This window comes from Populus euphratica, unplaced genomic scaffold (assembly GCF_000495115.2).
Source record: "Populus euphratica unplaced genomic scaffold, PopEup_1.0 scaffold3.1, whole genome shotgun sequence".
NCBI classification, from domain to species: domain Eukaryota; kingdom Viridiplantae; phylum Streptophyta; class Magnoliopsida; order Malpighiales; family Salicaceae; genus Populus; species Populus euphratica.
In genome coordinates, this window is record NW_011499847.1 from 870,003 (window position 1) to 889,268 (window position 19,266).

Below are 19,266 nucleotides of genomic sequence, written 5' to 3' on the forward strand. Positions count from 1 at the left end.
GATAATATTTGTTTACGTGGTTAAATTGTTAAGAATAAATAAAAAAAATTATTTTAAAAATAAATATTTTAGAAAAAGTCATGAAAATCTATCACTGTCACGAACACAATCATCATTAACCAGCTTTCAATGGTCTGGCAGTACTTACAGATAGCATACAGGAGGCCAGGATACAATTAATGACACTATTTCAAAAGATCATCTTCTTTAGCAAGGGAGGTGCTCATGACTCCTGACGAGTTAAACTACCATTCATTACGATGCAGCAAGTAATTAATGAAAACATCATTCTAAATCTCTCTTCCCCCCTAACATTATCAAAGACCAGAGCATTGGGATGTATTTACAGATGAATTCATCTGCTTGTACCTAAAGCCATTCTTGACACTTGGGGCCAGCTACATGGTCTATTTATTTCTTACTTTAATCAATTTATTTAGCACTAAGCATGCCTTTAATGTTGATTTGTTACATCATTTGTCATCTCCTCTCCTATAGTCACTTCCAGAGCCCCCTTGTCCATTTCATGATGCCCGTTGCCCCATCATCTTCAATTATGCAGTCATGGGAAATGCTATGATTAAGCGCAATTTAAACATACAAGAGGAAGAAAAGAGAGGCAAGTACTAGATGTTTATTACAACAGGAATGTGAAAAGAAATCAAGAACTGTGTATCCAGTTTTAAGTTCTCTTGCATCAACAATGGAAGAAGAAAGCCACCAGTACAAAGAAAGAAAGTACAGATAAGAGGACACTGTCAACAGGCTTAGTTGATCCTGCCATAGAAATGACCTTGTCTTCTGCAAAATCAGAAACCAATGTTAAAAACAGGATGGACAAGAAAACCAACCAAAATACCAAACATTCGAAGAGATCACAGATAAGGATATATGCTTACTACAATCTTGAGGGTGGCATATGCACTTCAACCCAACGCCACAATTTCCATTAGATTTTTGGCACTCATTACAGATATCTGGCACATGATCAGGAATGTCAAATGATATCCTTGTACCTAATTCATATCCCTTGTAGTCTTCATCGTCTAATGACCTTCTATACACCTGACTGTAATGGGAACAGTTCAAATCTTTTGGATGAAAAGCCTTACCAAGATTTTCAAGATCATCGACAAGTGAACAGGAATAAGGGGCTTCAAGTTTTTGCCTTTGAGTTTTAGCAGAAGCTGCACATGGATTCAAGTGACTGCAGTTAAGCATAGATGATGGCATGGGAGAGTTGCTATTTAAGCAGTTGAAGAGAAGAAGTGAGTTGGGCTGTGGAGGAGAGGGAAAACCAGCAGATAGAAGTGAAGGAGAGATATAGTGCCTTGAAGAAGAACAATAAGAGTGAGAAATGGTAAGTGTTTTGCTTGCATAATTAATGGAAGAGACTGGAAAAAGACCCAGAGAGGTTCTAAAGTACAGTTTTTGAGATCTGCATAGGATCATGCGGTTTAATGGGGATTTAGCAGTCGAATTTGGACTCCAAAAAGGAGTTTGAATTTGGATTTTTCCACAAAAGCTTGTGGAAGCTGTATGCTGGCACAGGGAAGAAGTGAAGAAGAAATTGATCAGGGTGAGAAGAAGAGGATAGAAAAGGTTGAGTTTCTTAGATGTGTGCATTTCCTTTCCTTTTTCTAAGCTTGTTGATCTTTGAAATGGTGAACAGGTGAAGAAAAATTCAAAATTCCAAGGCTCTTGTCCTTGATGACTAGATGTAAGTAGATGAAGAAGAATCTGCTTCTATTCATCAAGGATAAAAAAACCACGAGAAAAGAGAATCTACTTTTATCCTTGCAATGTATCTTATCTTCTGTCTAGTCTTTTTCTTTTTTAATCCCTAGGTAGCAACTGGCATGGCACCTTTGATAACCGAGATGGAAGGACATTTATTCACATTATGTTTCCCATAGGTTCAATATTTTCTTTTCCTTTTTCTTCCCCTTTTTTGTAGAATTTGAAATCTCACAGTGACCCTTTTTGACTTTCTGAAACTCTCTGTTTTCCAGTGTGATGTTGCTTTTTAGATTCTGTTCGACTCTTGGCTCTTGCTACTCTAGTAGCTGATGATGTGTGAATATGTGAGAGTAATGGGGCATTAGCCCACTTGCTGGTTAGCTGATCTCATTGTGCTCGTGCATTTTCTTACACACAGCTGATTGTGAGCCAATACAAGTTGAGAATAAATTATGGCAGAACAGTGAAGCAGTCATGGAACAATTTACTCTGCCGTTTATTTACTATTTGTTTACTTTTTGAACTGGGGAGGAGCCGAATAGGCAGACAAGGGTTGCTTTTTGCTGCATGATTAAGAATCCAATGTTTTATGGATCATTGCTTACATTAGATAAAGGTTTTGTAACAAAGTCAAGGTTTTGTAACAAAGTCAAGAGAGTAGTTTAATCACCTTTTGACTAACAGGTATAAGGTTCAAAAGTATAGATTTCACAGCAGGGCAATCTCTATTCATCAGAAAGATGATAAAAAAGCAAAATGATCATAAAACATTTCCATATTACAGAGGTTGAAGATCCATAGGGTGAGCTAGTAGAGGAAACAGCTAGCCACTAACAATTATACAAAGCAACCACATAATGATTTCAAACTTTATAAAACACATGCAAGCACCATTTTTTTTGCCTTCTATTATCATGAGATGTTCTAGATCATGCCGATGGCTTAACACAAACAGATGGGAAACAAAGCACCACGATTTTCTCAATAGCTGCTGAAAATGTAGCAGAATATTCAACATGGTTAGGATGGCTCTGAAATGCAGCATAGTCTTCCTTCTTGTCAAACGTCATGGAGAAGGAATGAGTAAAGCCTTGTGTAAGCATCTCTGGGCCTTCAGAATCCTGCCCCCTGTCAAAACCAAGATGCAACATAGGAGTGCTTGAATTGACATGCAAGTTACAGAAGCAGAGGGCTCGATAAAATAATAAAGACTTACCATTCAAAGGACTTGACAAGATCAACCTCTGAAACCAGCTTCTCCATCCCCTTTACAATATCGTCGACCACAACACCTTCCTTGAACTTAACAACCACCAAGTGCTTGATCTCTCCCATGGCTCCTGCACCCATGAACACCAAATGTGTTAACCAAAACCTAGTATATATACACGCAAATGTCATTCATGTGTCAACTTCCACAGTCTTGTCTGTCCACTGTTACACCCAATGGCACATTTCACCACTAGGGTTAGCAAATCTTCACCCTCTCTTGGACAGCAAATGCAGCTTGAAATCTGGAAAAGTACAATAAATGCATTGCATGGCCTATTGACCCACTAGTCAATAATTTCTTTGCTCCAACTCTCAGCAAAATTGTCCAGTCTCCGTTGTCTTAACCTTTTTGCTTTTGCACATGAATGGGGTCCTTGATGGTTTAGTGCCATGTATTATTTCTTGAAATTTGAAATTTCAAGTGTGATCTTATTTTTTTTTTTCCATGGACATGATCATCACATATGACAGGCCTTTTGTTCTCTTTCTTTTTCATGTGTGTGGAATAATTCTTGAGGGAGAGCACTTTTGTTTTAGCACTACTCCTTCCTGAAATTTAAGCATACAATTGTTTTTGCTGAACTTTTCTCCATGTCCTTCCCATGTGCTCCTTCCTTGGTCGTCATAAATGGATGCCATATCCCTACTTATCTTTAAGGAATCTTTATTTAAGCCTTTCACAGAAAGGGGAAGTTGTAAGGTTACTGTCATTAAGATCATTTCATGATTTTGGACGTTTTAGTTTACACGCACCTTGCAAAAGCATGATAACCATTGCCCCGCAATTTATAACTAGCCTGATTTCATTTAAAATTTGGAGAAGCTTCAGTTTAGTCCCTGATGTATTACTCCTTAATTTATCATTTGAATCCTAAACCTTTTGATTCTTTTCATAAAAAAATCTACCAAGATCTTCTCCAGAACATAACCGATACAAGATAATGTATCTCTCTATACATCCAAGACGTTCAAACTTAAAATAAGCTTTAATATGTCTTGAGGGAAAGTTATATAACACTGGCAAAAGAGAACTTTCGAGGGGAAATGGCTCCGCGTGTTTTATACTTTAAGAGTCTTATAGATCTGTTCTTATATATGTTATCTAACCCATCATCCTGTCATGTTTCCACCGTCAAAACTAACAAAAATACATCACCTGACATGTATATATATAATCAAGTTCTAATTTTACATATCCAAGATACCCTTCACATATAGAGATAGAGATAAGAGAAGAGGATTTGAGATCTAATTAGGGTTCGATAAACTGAAATTTAATATAGAATTATAGCGTGTTGATTGTGTTTGGGATGAAATTGATGAAACTAAAAGGTTTATAACTCAATTGATAATGGAATAATATGTCAATGGCTAGATCATGGTTTCCTTTAAAATTCTGTTCATGGCATTTGGCCAATATGTGACACTGTCAATTCAAAATGATTTGTTTAGATTCTCAGTTTAGCAATGATCTACAAGCCTTTTTTTGTTTTTTGTTTTTTTGACATATTGGCATCTATGCTTTAGAGAAATATTAGCATATCCACCCAAGAGATAGTGGTGTTGACGTGTTGTTTCAAATCTGAACATTGATGGGTAGTTTTCTTACTTTTTGGTTGGAGTTGCCGGTTAAACCACAGACATTGGACACTACGAACTAGTAATCTTCTTTAATTATTGAGTAACCATACCCACATGACTCCTTCAAGATCTTGACCATCTCTGTTTGCAATGTCATTAGCTAGCTTAATAGCCAATATAGAAAGCAAGGAAAAAAGAAAAAAAAAGTAAATCAAGTTTAACTGGAAGTTCCTCGTAGATTTGGCTTCAAATTGACAGAAAATGCCGGGCATTTCCCACCTTCATTTCTAGCTTAATCTGGTAAGTTGATCATGATTAATTACTGTCATCACCTTTTTGTCCTAAATTACTTGTCATCATCTTAACTACAAGCTCAATAGTTTCTGGTTAATTAACTGATCAAATCTTGAACAGGGTGGTGAACTCCTTAGTTAATCTTGAACACCTTACTGTTAAACTCAAATTAACGAGGCCAGTGGCATGGCTTACAGGTGATGCCAGAAGAAAAATTAGCCTGCAAAATAATTCTGCTGTGAAAGACTCCATGGAGGGCCTCTGATGACATAAAGATACAAACAAAAATTATACAATGTACCAAAATTCGTGGGACCGAAAAACAGTTTGATTGGTGACTGTACAATAGATTGAGGAAGCCGATCACCATGTCACTGGTTCAATTGATGGGTTATTGGCCAGCTAGATTTTCTTTGTTCGGTTCTGAAAAGATGTTTGATGGGTTATAATTTTTGTAACAATACCATGCTCATACGTACGTAGGATTGGTAAAAATCAAATTGAAGAAATTCCTCAAATCTTCTTGAAAAAACAAAACTGGATTGAACGGCTCTGCTCAAATTTCTATTGTAAACAATTTTAAATTAAAAGTTGTTTGGGAATTTAATAATATATTATTTTTTAAAATAATTTTTATTTAAAAATATAGTAAAATAATATTTTTTTATATTTTAAAAATAATTTTTAATATCAATACATTAAAATAGTATAAAAATACCATAAAAAACATTAATTTAAAGTTAAATTTTTTTAAGTGCTTTTAAAACATAAAAAACAAACATATTCTAAAAATTTGATAGATTTGGTAGCAGGTTCATTGTTTTTTTAAAATTTTTTTTTTATTCAACTCGCTTGTTCGGCTACTGCACTTGCCTTCTTGAATCCTGCAAATTTCTTTTGTAAGAACAATATATATTAAAAAACGATTATACATTGAGGGAAAACTTAAAAATGTTTGCCAACAAAAGTAATCAAGTATAAACGTTTCATTTCACCATAAAACGGAACTAAATTTCATAATTTCTTACTGTATCTAAATCAATTATAGTCTAAAACACTTGGTGCAGCAGGTTTACCCAAAAACAACTTACAATTCACTACATGGGATGGGCTTGTTTCAAGCTAAATAAAAAAAGGAAATTAAAGATGAATCTTGGTTAACTAAATTTAATTAAATCATTATATCCAGTCTAAATCCAACTAGATTAATTTTAAGATTTTTTTTTAAAATATCATTTTAATAAAAGTGATGATCAAATTTAATTTAATTTAATGATCCAATGATTTTTTTTTAAAGAGAAAAAAAACTTCAGATCAACTATAACAGCTAAAAAACCAATACACCGGAGATGCTAGAGGGGTCTATACTTGTATTTTGATCATGACTATCAATTATTTACTCTAGAGGAGATGGCATCTATTTTATTTTCCCCCGATTCTAGGTTTATGAATTCACCTTGTGGCTCTTTTCACCCTACCGACAGGAGGGGCAAACCCCCCCTCGTGCAGGGAATAATGGTTGAGTACACGTCTTCTTGTTTGTACGTCCCAAACGTTAACAAGTGTTGGCGGTATTAGTTCAAAAAAGGGCTCCACATCCTATTGAGTGCGGTTGCCTGCTGCTCCATCTAGGACGGGGACAGGAGGTTTTAGGACACGGAGTTAAGGACAACTTGAATAAGGACACTCGAACAATCTTGAAGCCCTCGTACGTTTGGGTCCTAAAAGAACAGGCAAATGTGCCGAGCAAAATGCAATTTTGGTGTCCCTTCCGGGTTATTTTAATACATTAAGTCAATATAAAAAATATATGTTTTATTCTTCTAAATCTTAGGATAGCATCCTGGTTATTTTAAAACATCAAGTCGATAATATAAATGATGTGTCGTAGAATCATTTTAAAAAATAATAATTTTAACTGATCTGATAATACTTTTCATCATCGAATAAAAAAAACAAAAGCATAGTTAGCCGACGTCAAAATAAATTTGCTTCTTTCCCTTCAATTAATTGAACCTGGAAGGGCCCCAGCACTCTTACTTGGACTCTGTGATCTCTGTTTTCAGGCCCTCGGCTTGGATTTATGATAAAAATAAAAGAATACCAGCACCGGCCCAGATGTTATGCGCCTCGTTCTGGCGTGTTTGTTCAGGCAAGTAAATTCCTTCTTCCTCCCAGTTTTTAATCACTGCACCAAACTTCACGTCAAAAATATTCGACATAATGTGTTTGGTCTCTGAGAAATTGAAGGAAGAATCAAAACCATGTATTTTATTTGGCTTTCTTTTCTAATGTAATTTATTTCTTTAGATGCCGGTATAGATGGACTGGAATTTACAAAATACTTTTAAGGTTCCTTGAATTCTACGATTTGCAAAGGGAATCAATTATACGACTAGCTATAATATCAACCTTGGATAGATGCATAATCAATTGGAATTTGCATCTTATGCTTTCATCTCTGTCTTTCATGTGTCACGTATGAGAAGGAGTAACAATTTAAACTGAAAATCACGAACACAAGTTAATTTATTTGTTCAAATTATTTTTTAAAGTGTTTTTTGTTTTAAAATATATTAAAAACATAAAAAAAAATACAAAAAACACACAAAAAAAAATAATTTAAAAAAAAACAAATTAAAATGTTCTCAAAATCATAATTTAACCACAATTCCGAACATCACTGCCTATAACACGACTTCCAAGTAGTATATTTTGTAGTTTCCTGCTCATTTCGAAGTTTGAACTTCAATATAGAGTATACTTGAAATGTCATTTTTCCTCTTGTGATTACAGCAGAAGACACTTATAGCTGCTTAGGAAAATTTCCCGATATTTTTTCGGCTCTGAGTCGTGTGAGTTTCTCGGCCATGTTGACTTGGACCTCATTATTTCATGACTAGCTTGGGCCATCAATTGGGTCCCTACGGAACAATACATTTGATGAGAAAACAAAGGCTTTCAGCCCATTACTAAGTCAGACCCAATTGAATTCCAAATCCACACATTTCAATTCAAGGCCGAGAGGATTCTGGAATTTACGAGAGAGTTCGTCAATCTTCTAATTTTTATCTGATGTTTTTGGTTGTCCTTGAGAATCTTCTTTCATCGGCGTACAACTCGATCATCCAGAACAAACCAGATGCCTCCTTTACTTCTTATAAATACCCGACTTGTTCCGTAACTGTCTTTCATGCAGAAGAATCAAGAACTAGAAGAAGCAATCAAAATACTAGCAGCAGTCCAGCAGATATTAATTCTCTGAAAAAGAAGATGGCAATGATTCCAAGCTTATTTAACAACCGACGAGGCAGTAGCATTTTGGACCCATTCTCTTCTTTTGACATTTGGGATCCACTCAAGGACTTCCCTTTCACTTCCTCTAATCCCCTCATCTCTCGTGAAAATTCAGCTTTTGTTAACACCCGCATTGATTGGAAAGAGACCCCAGAAGCCCATGTCTTCAAGGCTGATCTTCCAGGGCTTAAGAAGGAGGAGGTGAAGGTTGAGATTGAAGATGACAGAGTCCTTCGGATTAGCGGAGAGAGGAGTGTGGAGAAGGAAGACAAGAACGACACATGGCATCGTGTGGAGCGTAGTAGTGGCAGGTTCTCGAGGAGGTTTAGGCTGCCTGAGAATGCCAAGATGGATCAGGTTAAGGCTTCAATGGAGAATGGGGTTCTTACTGTCACTGTGCCTAAGGAGGAAGTCAAGAAACCTGAACTCAAGGCAATTGAAATCCTTGGTTGAAGGAGACAGATGCCTATTGGTTAATATCCCCTGTTTGTAAGAATTATGGTTCTTTTGTGTGTTTGTTTTTCTCAAGTAGTTGGAAGTTCTGGCCTCCCTGTTAAAATGCGCTAAAGTGTTCATTGTATTACATAACACAACAATTTTGCTGAAGAAATTTTTCATCCCACTCTCCCTTTCCTTCCTGATGTGTTTCTTTCCTTCTTCATGTTTACTCTTTCACTTCCGTGGAGCATACTTGTTAACCCAATCTGGTCTAACAGCTTAATCGTACAAATTTAAGACTCGAAACTGTAGCTCAATTGAATTTTAATTTATTTAGTTGAGGTATTGATATAGTGCAATTCATGATTTTAGCGCTTTGATTCAAATTTGAACAAGGCCTTTTCCTGGATTAATTCTCGGATAGATTTGACAATTTTCCTCTTCGGAATGTCTATTTTTTGTTTTTATGATATAAAATTGGTAATTCCAAACAACAATGAAATATATTTCAAACGGATATATTCAACATAAGGAGACCAAGTTCGAAGCCAATCGACAAAAACTACAGATCTGTTTTTATTGTTTGTAGAAAGTAAAACAGATGTACGCTTCATCACACACAATTTGCATTCAGGTTGAAGCCCACCAGAAAATATTGAATAAATGCAGATTTTACCAGTTAATAATGGAGAGCCAAACACCACTTATTAGAAGAGCCTGCTCCCCCCTGCGCGCCACCATTTCCGTCTCCCCCTCTTAAATCTGGAGTTTTCACCTTGAAGAACGCGGACAGTGAGAAGGATCTTTCTTGACGTTTTCAAGTTATTCTCACAAATTTGTGATCACATCCACTAGAAAATTTATATCTCCACCCATGCGATGTCCTGTTGTTAATCATGGAAAATCCTCTTCTGGGTTTCCACTACCAACTCATGGGGATGGTAGAGATAAATGACATACCCCATATTTTCATGGTTATAATTCCTTGACAAGCAGGCTTACGTCTTGTAAATGGGAGTTTTCAGAAATGAAAGACCATCTTTATCTCCAATTTCCTATTTCGCAAATACCAGATTGCCAAAACGCTTTCACGCGTCCATGACAGCATTTAATGGTAGAAAACGTTGGTATTATGTTTTCAAAATAATCATCAAACTTAAATGATTTTTTTAAGTTTGAAGATTTGAATTATAATCTTAAATAAAATGAAGTGAGGAAAATATATGATGAATAGTTTTAAAAAGTTATTTATCAATAATCACAACTAATCCTAGAAAAAAAAAGCAATTAGAAGAAGATCATTATTAACAACTTCGTTTAATCTATTTTAACTTGATAATTTAACAACGTTGATAGTATATCTTCAAAACAATCATCAAACTTAAATGAAATTTTTAAGTTTTTAAAATTGAATTATAATCTTAAATAAAATGATTTGAGAAAAATATATGATGAATAGTTTTAAAAAGTTATCTATCAATAATGACAACTAATCATTAAAAAAAAAAACAATAACTAAAATCGAAACATCAACAACTTTGTTAGATTCAATTTTTTAAATCTAAATTGACTTTATGCTAAACAGTTTAACTGTATTTTTTTTTAAATTAAAAAACTCAATTAATGTCATGTCGATTACAGGGGCCTATAAGCAAAATAGGAGACATGGGTTTGAGCCCATTGGAAGTTCAAAACCCTATCGAACAAGTCCATAAATTTCAATCCACGGCCGAAAAGATGAAGAATTTACTAGAAAGCTCGTTGAACTACCAGTTGTTAATCCGACGTTGGACCCAAAATGTTCCACAATCAGTTCTCACTCCATTGTCCAGAACAAACCAGATTCCTCCCTTACGTCTTATAAATATACCAAACCTGTCTCATCGTTCTCACATTATCAAGAAAAATCTGAGAGCAAGAGGCAATCGAGAATTCCACAGCTAGTCATCAAGCCAAAAGATTGTATCCGACAAAGAAAGAAGAGAGAGATGGCATTGATTCCAAGCTTCTTTGACAACCAACGAGGCAACAGCATCTTCGATCCATTCTCATCACTAGACATCTGGGATCCGTTCAAGGACTTAGCCGCTTTCATTTTCTCTTCAAACTCTCTCCTTTCTCGTGAAAATCCAGCTTTTGTTAACACTCGCATTGATTGGAAAGAGACCCCAGAAGCCCATGTCTTCAAGGCAGATCTTCCGGGGCTTAAAAAGGAGGAGGTAAAGGTAGAAATTGAAGATGACAGAGTGCTCCAGATTAGCGGACAGAGGAACGTGGAGAAGGAAGACAAGAACGACACATGGCATCGTGTGGAGCGTGGCAGTGGCAAGTTCTTGAGGAGGTTTAGGCTGCCTGAGAATGCCAAGATGGACCAAATTAAGGCTTGTATGGAGAATGGGGTTCTTACTGTCACTGTGCCTAAGGAGGAAGTCAAGAAACCTGATGTCAAGACTGTAGAAATCTCTGAATGAGATAATCAGTCCTTACTTCTAACATCTGTATCTGCATATGCATGTGTTGTCCTTTATAAACTATACTAGGAATCTTGGTCTCCCTGTTAGCATTCGCATGCCTTCAGTGTATTGCAATGTAAGATTACAGTTTTGTTAATCAAATTTCCTGTCTTCCTTGTGATTTTCTGAACTTTGAGATTATTGATTTATATGATTAACACATGATCTGGATACATTGACAGCAATAACATGAGCTTCTGTTTAACAGGACAAATTCATCAGCCGGAAGGGCAATTACTGTAGAAGAAGACAAGCCAATTTCAGTACAAATAATTTGAATCAAGCTTGTGTCTTATTGCTGAGCAATAAAATGTTAATAACAAGGCAAAACAAATTTATATTTTTGAATTATAAATATTTTCAGATTACAAATTCAGAAGAAAAAAAGTATCATAAAAGTACTAACTTCTGTTCATGTATTTTTTTTAAAAAAACGCTTAAACTTGTCCTCTTCTGGTTTTATTTCTCAAATAAAATAAATATTATTTTCTTAAATATCTTTTATTTCTCAAAATAAAACTTGTCCTCTTCTGGTTTTATTTCTCAAAACTACACGATACTCTGTCTTGTACCTACCACTGACATCTAGCATACCAGCCCATATGCTGCTAACTATTATAGTTAATGGAAAATCAAATCCTAACTGACTGGCAATTTGGCATGCTCGAGAAAAAACACGCACAATATTTTCATGGTTATAAATCCCTTGAGCACCTTCTCATAATTGTTAAACTCGGATTTACTGAGAAGTTTATAACTTGAAATATAATAGGTTTCGATGGGTGATCCTGTTAATTTGATTATATGTAATTGGTTAAATACCAAGATTTTTTTCTTATAAAATAAAATAAAATCATTTTAATAAAAAAAATATCGATGTTGACTCACTCATTAATCCACCAAGTAAACTCACAGCATAATGACCTGAGTTTTTTTTTGTTTGAAGTCAGATGCCGGGATTGTTCCGGCAACTATACAGTATACACCCGCCGCCAGGCTGGATTTCATTACAAGTGTAGCAAAGGGCCCAACATGTCACTAGCAAGGCAGCTACGGCCTCCTACGCAACAAATCCTTCTCTTGGAGTATAAACAAAACCTCCTCCTTTTATTTTAAAACCCTCGCACGCAAGCGAACTCAGACTGTCAGGGTATTAAATTAAATTCTGCAGGGCTTCTTCTCTTTAGGCTTTACATTCCAAAAAAAAATAAAAAATTAAGAAAATCCACCACTTATTTCTACTGAAGAAAATGGGGGCTTATGGCAACGAAGAACTCCCACTGCCTCCAGTTTCCGATTTTTCAAATCCCCGACTATCCAAACACGTTCACGATAATGTCCACGGCAACATTTACCTCGATCCGGTACCCTTACTCCCTTTATCTCTCTGTAATTATTATTTTTTTTCATTTTTTTCATTTTTTCCCTTGGACTGCAGCTCTCTTTAAAGTTCATTGATACAGAGCAGTTTCAAAGGTTTTGCTTTCTATTTTTGTTGTTTTCTCATATATAATTTCTTTCCTGAATTATGCAATGTCACGTAATGCTTGCCTATTTATTTGTTACAGGCTGCGGGACCTTAAACAACTTGGTGAGTTCTGTGTTCTTTTCCTGAAAAATAACTTTCTTATTTAATTATTTTTTAATTATGCAAATTAGTCACGGTTTCCGGGTGTCTCAGGTGCTGCGCATATGGTTTATCCTGGGGCTGTGCATACCAGGTTCGAACATTCTCTCGGCGTGTATTGGCTTGCTGGCGAAGCTGTGCAAATGCTCAAAAAGTACCAGGTAATAGAGTCATACACCTACCTAGCACCAATCCTCTTAATTGCGGCGTTTTTATTTTTCATATTTGCTACTGATGATTACAGGGTTTGGAGCTAGGTATTGATAATTTTGATATTCAGACGGTGAAACTTGCAGGTAGTTCAACATGTTATATATAGCGTTGTTGCCCCGGAGATAGATTTATTTTCATATCTTTGTCTTCCCAACCAAACATGTTTCTATCCAGTTTCTTTTGTTATAGGACACTAACCAAATGCAAGGCAAGTGCCTCTCTTTAATGTTAGCTGGTGTCGCGGTTTTTCGTTTTGTAATTTTTTCATTCAATTTGTAGGACTTCTACATGATGTGGGTCACGGTCCCTTCAGTCACTTGTTTCAATCCGAGTTTCTCCCTCTGGTTATGAATGGCACGGAATGGTACATTTTACATCTTAGAAAGCGTGTGTGTGTGTGTGTTGTGATCATACAAATCAATTGTTGGATGGATGCCGTAGAATTAGAAGCCTAAATTTGAGGGGTTAATATTTGAGAAACGACCTCCATTCCAGAAATCTATCTATATAGGTGCAAGACTAAATCAATCCAATGAGTTAATTGTTGTCAAGTCACCATATTAGCCAATCAGAACTCGACAAGTGGTAAAATGAACCCAATGAGATGTTGCCACTTGGAATCTACTAATTAATAAAGTTACTAATCGTTAAACTTTTAACTCTCCCTCATGAATGTTCTTCACCTTGTTCTTATTTTCCTCATATTATAATTCTAATAAAATTGGATGTATTGAATTGTCACGTTTTATTTACCATAAATCCTTTTAATCTTCTTATGAAAAGGACGTCGCAAAAACTCCTAAGAGATATATAGCTAAACCAGTCCACTTGAGTTTTTTTTTCCTAATCAATAACTCTACTGCCTTTTAAGCTTTATCCAACCACTATATGTTAAATACTGAACCTATACTCCAAAAATAACAAATCTGAATGGGTCTTTTGCTTGCTTTTCTTTGTGTGAATTTGTTCTCCTGAATCTTAGTGTTTAAAATATTGTTTCTTAATAGATAAAAAGGTAACAAAGCTTGAATGTGTTTGCTTCTTCTTCTTCCTTTCTTATATATTGTTTCAAAAATCATTTCAATATCTGTTTATGACATTGTTATACTTACCAGGTCGCATGAGCAAATGTCAACAAAAATGGTTGATCATATTGTTGATAAGCACCATATAGACGTTGACTCTGAAATGATGAGAAAAGTTAAGGTAATTTGATATTTTTTGGAAATTCTATTTCACATTATCTTTCTTGAATACGTGACTAGCATTCAGATGCAAGCTACAGGTTCAATGAATCATGTGAAGTAAAATCAAAAGACAAGGTGCGGATTGACTTTTTGAAAGAAACAATGGATCTTATAAAGGGTTTTTTGCTTTCTAATTGATAATTCAACAGTAATTTGAGCCATAGAGACTGTATATCATATTTTTCTAATCTCTTAACATGTTTGGAAGCTCCTTTAGGTATTTCTAGATCGCATGCATGGAAGCTATGCCCACGGTTCAAATTATAATATGCGTGCAAGGTCATGCTATACTAATTTATAGGCTCGTATGTGCACCTGTGATGATAGTTTGGGCGTTCCATTTTTTCTCATCTAGAAATCCATCTTGTAACCTGATCCTTATATGTTCTCATTTCATTTCCTTTTCATTTTGATAAAGTAACGTGGTTCATGGATTTTGTAGGATGAAAAACAAAAAAACTTTCTGAGGTTTTTTCTTTTGGTCATGATTTTTATATATACTTTGCATTTATTTACAGGAGATGATACTAGCTAGCTCAGGATCAGCACCAAAAAATGTAAGGTTTTTTTTCTAGGTTCTCCATCATGTTGCAATATATTGATAAAATGGGGTGAAAGAACTTGTTGAAACATACTGTTTTTTTTTTTATCATCTTGGTCTTATTTCAACATTTATAGGTTTGCTTCGATGTGCAGCGTGCAGGTGAGAAGCGCTTTTTGTATGATATTGTTGCGAATGGTCGAAATGGAGTTGATGTGGACAAGTGAGTGAAGTTTAGGGATTTTCCATTACTAAATTATGTGCTACATTTCTTCTTTTGATTCATGATACTGTTGATATACAGGTTTGATTACATTGCCCGTGACAGCCGAGCTTGCGGTCTTGGATGCAGTTTTGAGTTTCAGAGGTGTTTGTTAATATCCCTGAGTCAGTTCTTTTTTTTCTGCAGCTGGTGCATTAATACAATTTATTACCTAGCAAAGCATTAGTAATATATTGGAATAGTTTTCGAGTGCTATATGCTCTTCATTTTGTAGGTTGATGCAGACAATGCGAGTTATGGGTGATGAGATTTGTTATCGCGCCAAGGAGTGTTAGTATCTTCTATCCATCCATGAAGAAATTTAATTATGGTCTTTATTGTCATTTTCATAATTTTGGGTATTTTGGCAGATCTCACTGTCCATAAGTTGTTTGCTACTCGCGCGGATCTTTATCGTACAGTTTATGTTCATCCAAAAGTAAAGGTATCAACTAGGATTGGTTATTGTTTTCCCTGGTGGCACATCCCTTCGAATCTAAAAAAAAAAAAGAAGAACAGAAAAGTGTAGTATTCTTCAGCTGCTTCTGTCATTTTGACATGTTTTCCCTGTGACATTTCGTTCCTTCTTTTTCTTTGCCTGTCAAGTTATTATTTTTTTATCTTTTGTTCTATTGCTCATTTTCCTCACTTGATTTGAAGATCAAAGCGGCTATTATGATGTTGATGCTATTGCAGGCTATAGAGCTGATGATTGTAGATGCCTTGGTGGAAGCAAATGATTATCTGCAAATTTCATCTTTCATTGAAGATCCTTCAGAATACTGGAAGGTAATGAAAGCTGTTTTCTATAAGAAGCTGGGGTGGATAGTTTATTTCCTATTCTAAGATAATGTTGTGCTTTGCTTGTTATCGAGAATGCAGTTAGATGATTCAATAATCAAAACTATTGAGACAGCTCCAAACCAACAACTAAGGGAATCTAGGAATTTGATCCGACGCATACGCACGAGAAATCTTTACCAGGTAGTGAATTTTTGCTGTTTAAAACTTTCTTTAAATAATATAATTTTCCTTTTATTTCGTATGTTAAATTGTATTGAAGGAAGCATTGTAATTCATGTATTTGCATGTGATGCTAGTAGCATGCTTTTTTACACTACGGTTTCAGATACGGTGTGTGGGTGGTGAAGTTTAAGCAATTTCCTTTTCCTTGTGGCAGTTTTGCAATGAGTATGCTGTTCCAAGGGACAAAATAGAAAATTTCAAAGACATCACTGCACAGGATATTGTTTGTTCCCAGGTTTTACACACCTTTCATTTTATGCTTTGAGAATTAAGGTCATCGCACAAACATTTCCATACAAAATGGGAGTGTGCTTGCTGCTGCTGCTGCTTTTCCCCATTTTTCGTGGGGGTGTGTGTGTGTGTGTGTTTGGGGGGTTGGGCATGTCAAATTTCCCTTTCTTGTGTTTGCCGAGCACAACTTCTACTATATAAGCTTTTTTTTTTTCGGCAGAAAAATGGTGGGGTGCTACTGAAGGAGGAGGATGTTGCTGTAAGCAATGTGAGGATTGATTTGACTCGTGGAAGGCATAATCCTCTTGAAAGGTACTTGACAAAGTACAAGGGAAACTATTTTATATTTGAACATGGCATCACTTTTTTGTTGTAATTTTGGGTTGAACAGTAAATTCTACTAATTTTTGTTTCTCTTTGTTTGGTACTTGTAATCTTCTCCAGAATCAGTTTTTTCAAGGTAATCTAATCTACTTTGTTAACCTCAATTGTCATGCATTCTAGTTTTAGTTTAGTTGGATGTTATCTGGTCCCTAAAATGACTATTTGACTTTTGTTCACGATTCTGCTTAGTTGACGGCATTTTCACACTGTTATCATAATTGCAGGAGTTTCTATCATCTAAAAGTAATGAATTGGATGAACTTTTAGGAGAGGATTAGAGTGGAACTCGACATTATTATATGCTCAAGCCAGAACCCATATAATATTCAATTTTTTACACATGGTTTTATTTCTTTTTCTTCTCTCCTGTTTAGGATTATGAGAGTGAAGAAAAATTTTCCATACCTGATGATCGCATCAGTCACTTGCTGCCTACATGCTTTCAAGATATGATAGTCAGGGTCTACGCCAAAAAGCCTGAACTGGTTTGAGATCCAAATGACATAGTAGTTTGATTGCAAATGGATGCCTAACCATATCATACTATTTCCAGTATCATTTCTCTTTCTGAACATCATGTAACAGGTAGGAGCAATCTCTGAGGCTTTTGAAAACTTCCAGCTAAACAAGTATGGGATTAAGGCGCAAGTACATGCAACTCCAGAGAAGAAGAAACGACGAGTGTAAGGTTTAACGAAGTGTTGATTGTCTGTCCATTCTATCTAGCAAGGAAAAATTAATGTAAGATGATTTTTGTTTTTGAACATTTTGAGGGAACATAATATACCTGGTTAATAGCGGAGAGCAGTGTAGATCCAGGTATCCCTGTGCCCGCATGATCTTCATGAGATTGAGCTGGTGTTCATGTCATCATTGCGAATGTAGGAGGGATTCGAGAGACGAAGCATGATGAGAAGTGAATTGCATCTCTCATCGAACGTCTTGAACATTCACGCTGCTTTCTCAAAGTGATTTGAAGATGCATTTAATTAAGTTCGAACCTTGTTCATTTTCAAGAAATGATGAAAGCAAATTAGAAATATTGTTATTGGGTCTGATACAGCCCACCTCCATCCATCTGGGTTGGTCTGGTGGAGGTAGAAGAAACCATGGGTTATTGTTATTCCTTTCCTTTGTTATAGCATGCAGCCTGTAACCATTGTTCTGAACGTGGAAAATTCTTTATCGTTATCCTAGAAAATTTGAGGCCCCTTATCACATGGCAATACTTACAAAATTAATTTCAGTTTTATAGCAATCATTTATGATTATGTTTAATCTTTTGATTAATAGAAATTATAATACAATTCTAAATCTGAATTAATTAAATAGACATAAAATAAAATAGTTAAGAGACTAATGATCGTTTTCTTTCTTTATTCTTTTTTAAAGAAAGATTTTGGGTATTAATAATTGAACACTACCCATGCACCAAAGTTACCTGAGGGTCTGCAAGGCGCGGGTCACTTAATTTTTTATCTTAAACAAATGGGTCAAAACTAGTTTGTTTTGTAAAAGAAGGTCAACAGAATTTTTTTCTTAAACAAACGGGTCAAAATTAGTTTGTTCTGTAAAAAAAGAACAGATTAATTAACTGGGTTTTATTGGTTTAACATGGGCTTTTTCCTGGGTCATCAGATTAATTTTTTTTGCTTTCTCTATTTTTTCTTCTTGATAATAATGCACTCTATTACTTATTTAATTATACAAATTAGATGATATCAAGGTGGTTTCATATTTTTAGGTACAATATTTTATGTAACTTTTAATCCATTCAGTTTGAGAGATCTAATCTAATTTCAAACTTGGATCCATCACTGTTTAGTTAAAACTCAAGTCCCAACAGTGTTAAGGTTCAATCATATTAGTTTTAGGGATTAATTTCATGTGGGATCCAGATGAATATATAAATCCAAGTTTAAATTTTGATGTACATGTTTTACATGTTGTTTGAAATGAAGTCTCTATTGTAAATTGATTTAATTGATAAATAAGTTCAATTTACTTATTTGAAAGAGATATAATTCAATTCATTTTGTTTTTTTATATTACTCTTATTATTTTTATTTTATTTCATTAAATATTTCTAAAAAAGATATATGAATATATTGGGGAAGCTAGTTTTTAACATCAATTAATTTCTTAGAGGGGTTGACCTATGGTTTGTTTTTGTATAATTTTTAGGGATTAAATTTCATTTGAAATTAAATTTTTAACATTTAAAATAGTTTTAAATATAACATTTCATTAAAATTCTAAATTAAATTTAATTAAGAGGATTCATGCTGTAATTACATAAACCATAACAATTAAATTAAGCAAAGGAATCTTATTTTTTTATTTTACCACCTCCAATGTTAATAAATCAAATTTGGTCATCATGAATATTCGGACTAGTAAAGTTTAATATTAGCTCTTTAAAAATCACTAGTTCGAGTTTCATAAATCTCAGGATCACTAAAAATTTACATAATTATTAATTTTAAAATCTATAAAATTAATTAAAATACATATAAATATAAACTAACTGGATATATATATATATATATAGGATCACTGTAGGACAGCGCAAGAACAATTATTTTTGGCCTTGTTTATAT

General features: G+C 34.7%; 5 protein-coding genes across 6 annotated transcripts; 3 read left to right on the top strand and 2 right to left on the bottom strand.

The window, feature by feature from the left end:
• Positions 1-610: 610 nt before the first annotated feature.
• Positions 611-2,050, bottom strand: LOC105139699 (uncharacterized). The gene is made up of 2 exons (XM_011046253.1): positions 900-2,050; positions 611-801 (listed from the first exon to the last, which is right to left on the bottom strand). Exons 1-2 carry the CDS (start codon positions 1,624-1,626, stop codon positions 698-700), a joined length of 831 nt encoding a protein of 276 aa, XP_011044555.1. The 5' UTR covers positions 1,627-2,050; the 3' UTR covers positions 611-697.
• A 348-nt stretch (positions 2,051-2,398) lies between these two features.
• LOC105139705 (uncharacterized protein At5g22580-like) lies at positions 2,399-3,303 on the bottom strand. The gene is made up of 2 exons (XM_011046265.1): positions 2,957-3,303; positions 2,399-2,868 (listed from the first exon to the last, which is right to left on the bottom strand). The coding sequence occupies exons 1-2, from the start codon at positions 3,139-3,141 to the stop codon at positions 2,670-2,672; spliced, it is 384 nt and encodes a 127-aa protein (XP_011044567.1). The 5' UTR covers positions 3,142-3,303; the 3' UTR covers positions 2,399-2,669.
• A 4,752-nt stretch (positions 3,304-8,055) lies between these two features.
• LOC105139713 (18.1 kDa class I heat shock protein-like) lies at positions 8,056-8,817 on the top strand. The gene has a single exon (XM_011046271.1). It carries the CDS (start codon positions 8,161-8,163, stop codon positions 8,635-8,637), a length of 477 nt encoding a protein of 158 aa, XP_011044573.1. The 5' UTR covers positions 8,056-8,160; the 3' UTR covers positions 8,638-8,817.
• Positions 8,818-10,467: 1,650 nt separating this feature from the next.
• LOC105139720 (18.1 kDa class I heat shock protein-like) lies at positions 10,468-11,265 on the top strand. Its single transcript, XM_011046283.1, has one exon. The coding sequence runs from the start codon at positions 10,611-10,613 to the stop codon at positions 11,091-11,093; it is 483 nt and encodes a 160-aa protein (XP_011044585.1). The 5' UTR covers positions 10,468-10,610; the 3' UTR covers positions 11,094-11,265.
• An 837-nt stretch (positions 11,266-12,102) lies between these two features.
• Positions 12,103-17,708, top strand: LOC105139731 (deoxynucleoside triphosphate triphosphohydrolase SAMHD1 homolog). Of its 2 annotated transcripts, XM_011046292.1 has the most exons (19): positions 12,104-12,499; positions 12,574-12,611; positions 12,704-12,726; positions 12,817-12,923; positions 13,007-13,058; positions 13,255-13,339; positions 14,091-14,181; positions 14,741-14,779; positions 14,919-14,986; positions 15,068-15,130; positions 15,261-15,316; positions 15,397-15,470; positions 15,722-15,814; positions 15,908-16,009; positions 16,206-16,286; positions 16,503-16,594; positions 16,727-16,742; positions 17,041-17,151; positions 17,252-17,708. In XM_011046292.1, the coding sequence occupies exons 1-19, from the start codon at positions 12,386-12,388 to the stop codon at positions 17,351-17,353; spliced, it is 1,407 nt and encodes a 468-aa protein (XP_011044594.1). In that variant the 5' UTR covers positions 12,104-12,385; the 3' UTR covers positions 17,354-17,708. The 2 variants fall into 2 exon arrangements, with proteins under 2 accessions (XP_011044602.1, XP_011044594.1); XM_011046300.1 differs by lacking the exon at positions 12,574-12,611 and having other exon boundaries at positions 12,103-12,499.
• The last annotated feature ends 1,558 nt before the right edge of the window (positions 17,709-19,266 follow it).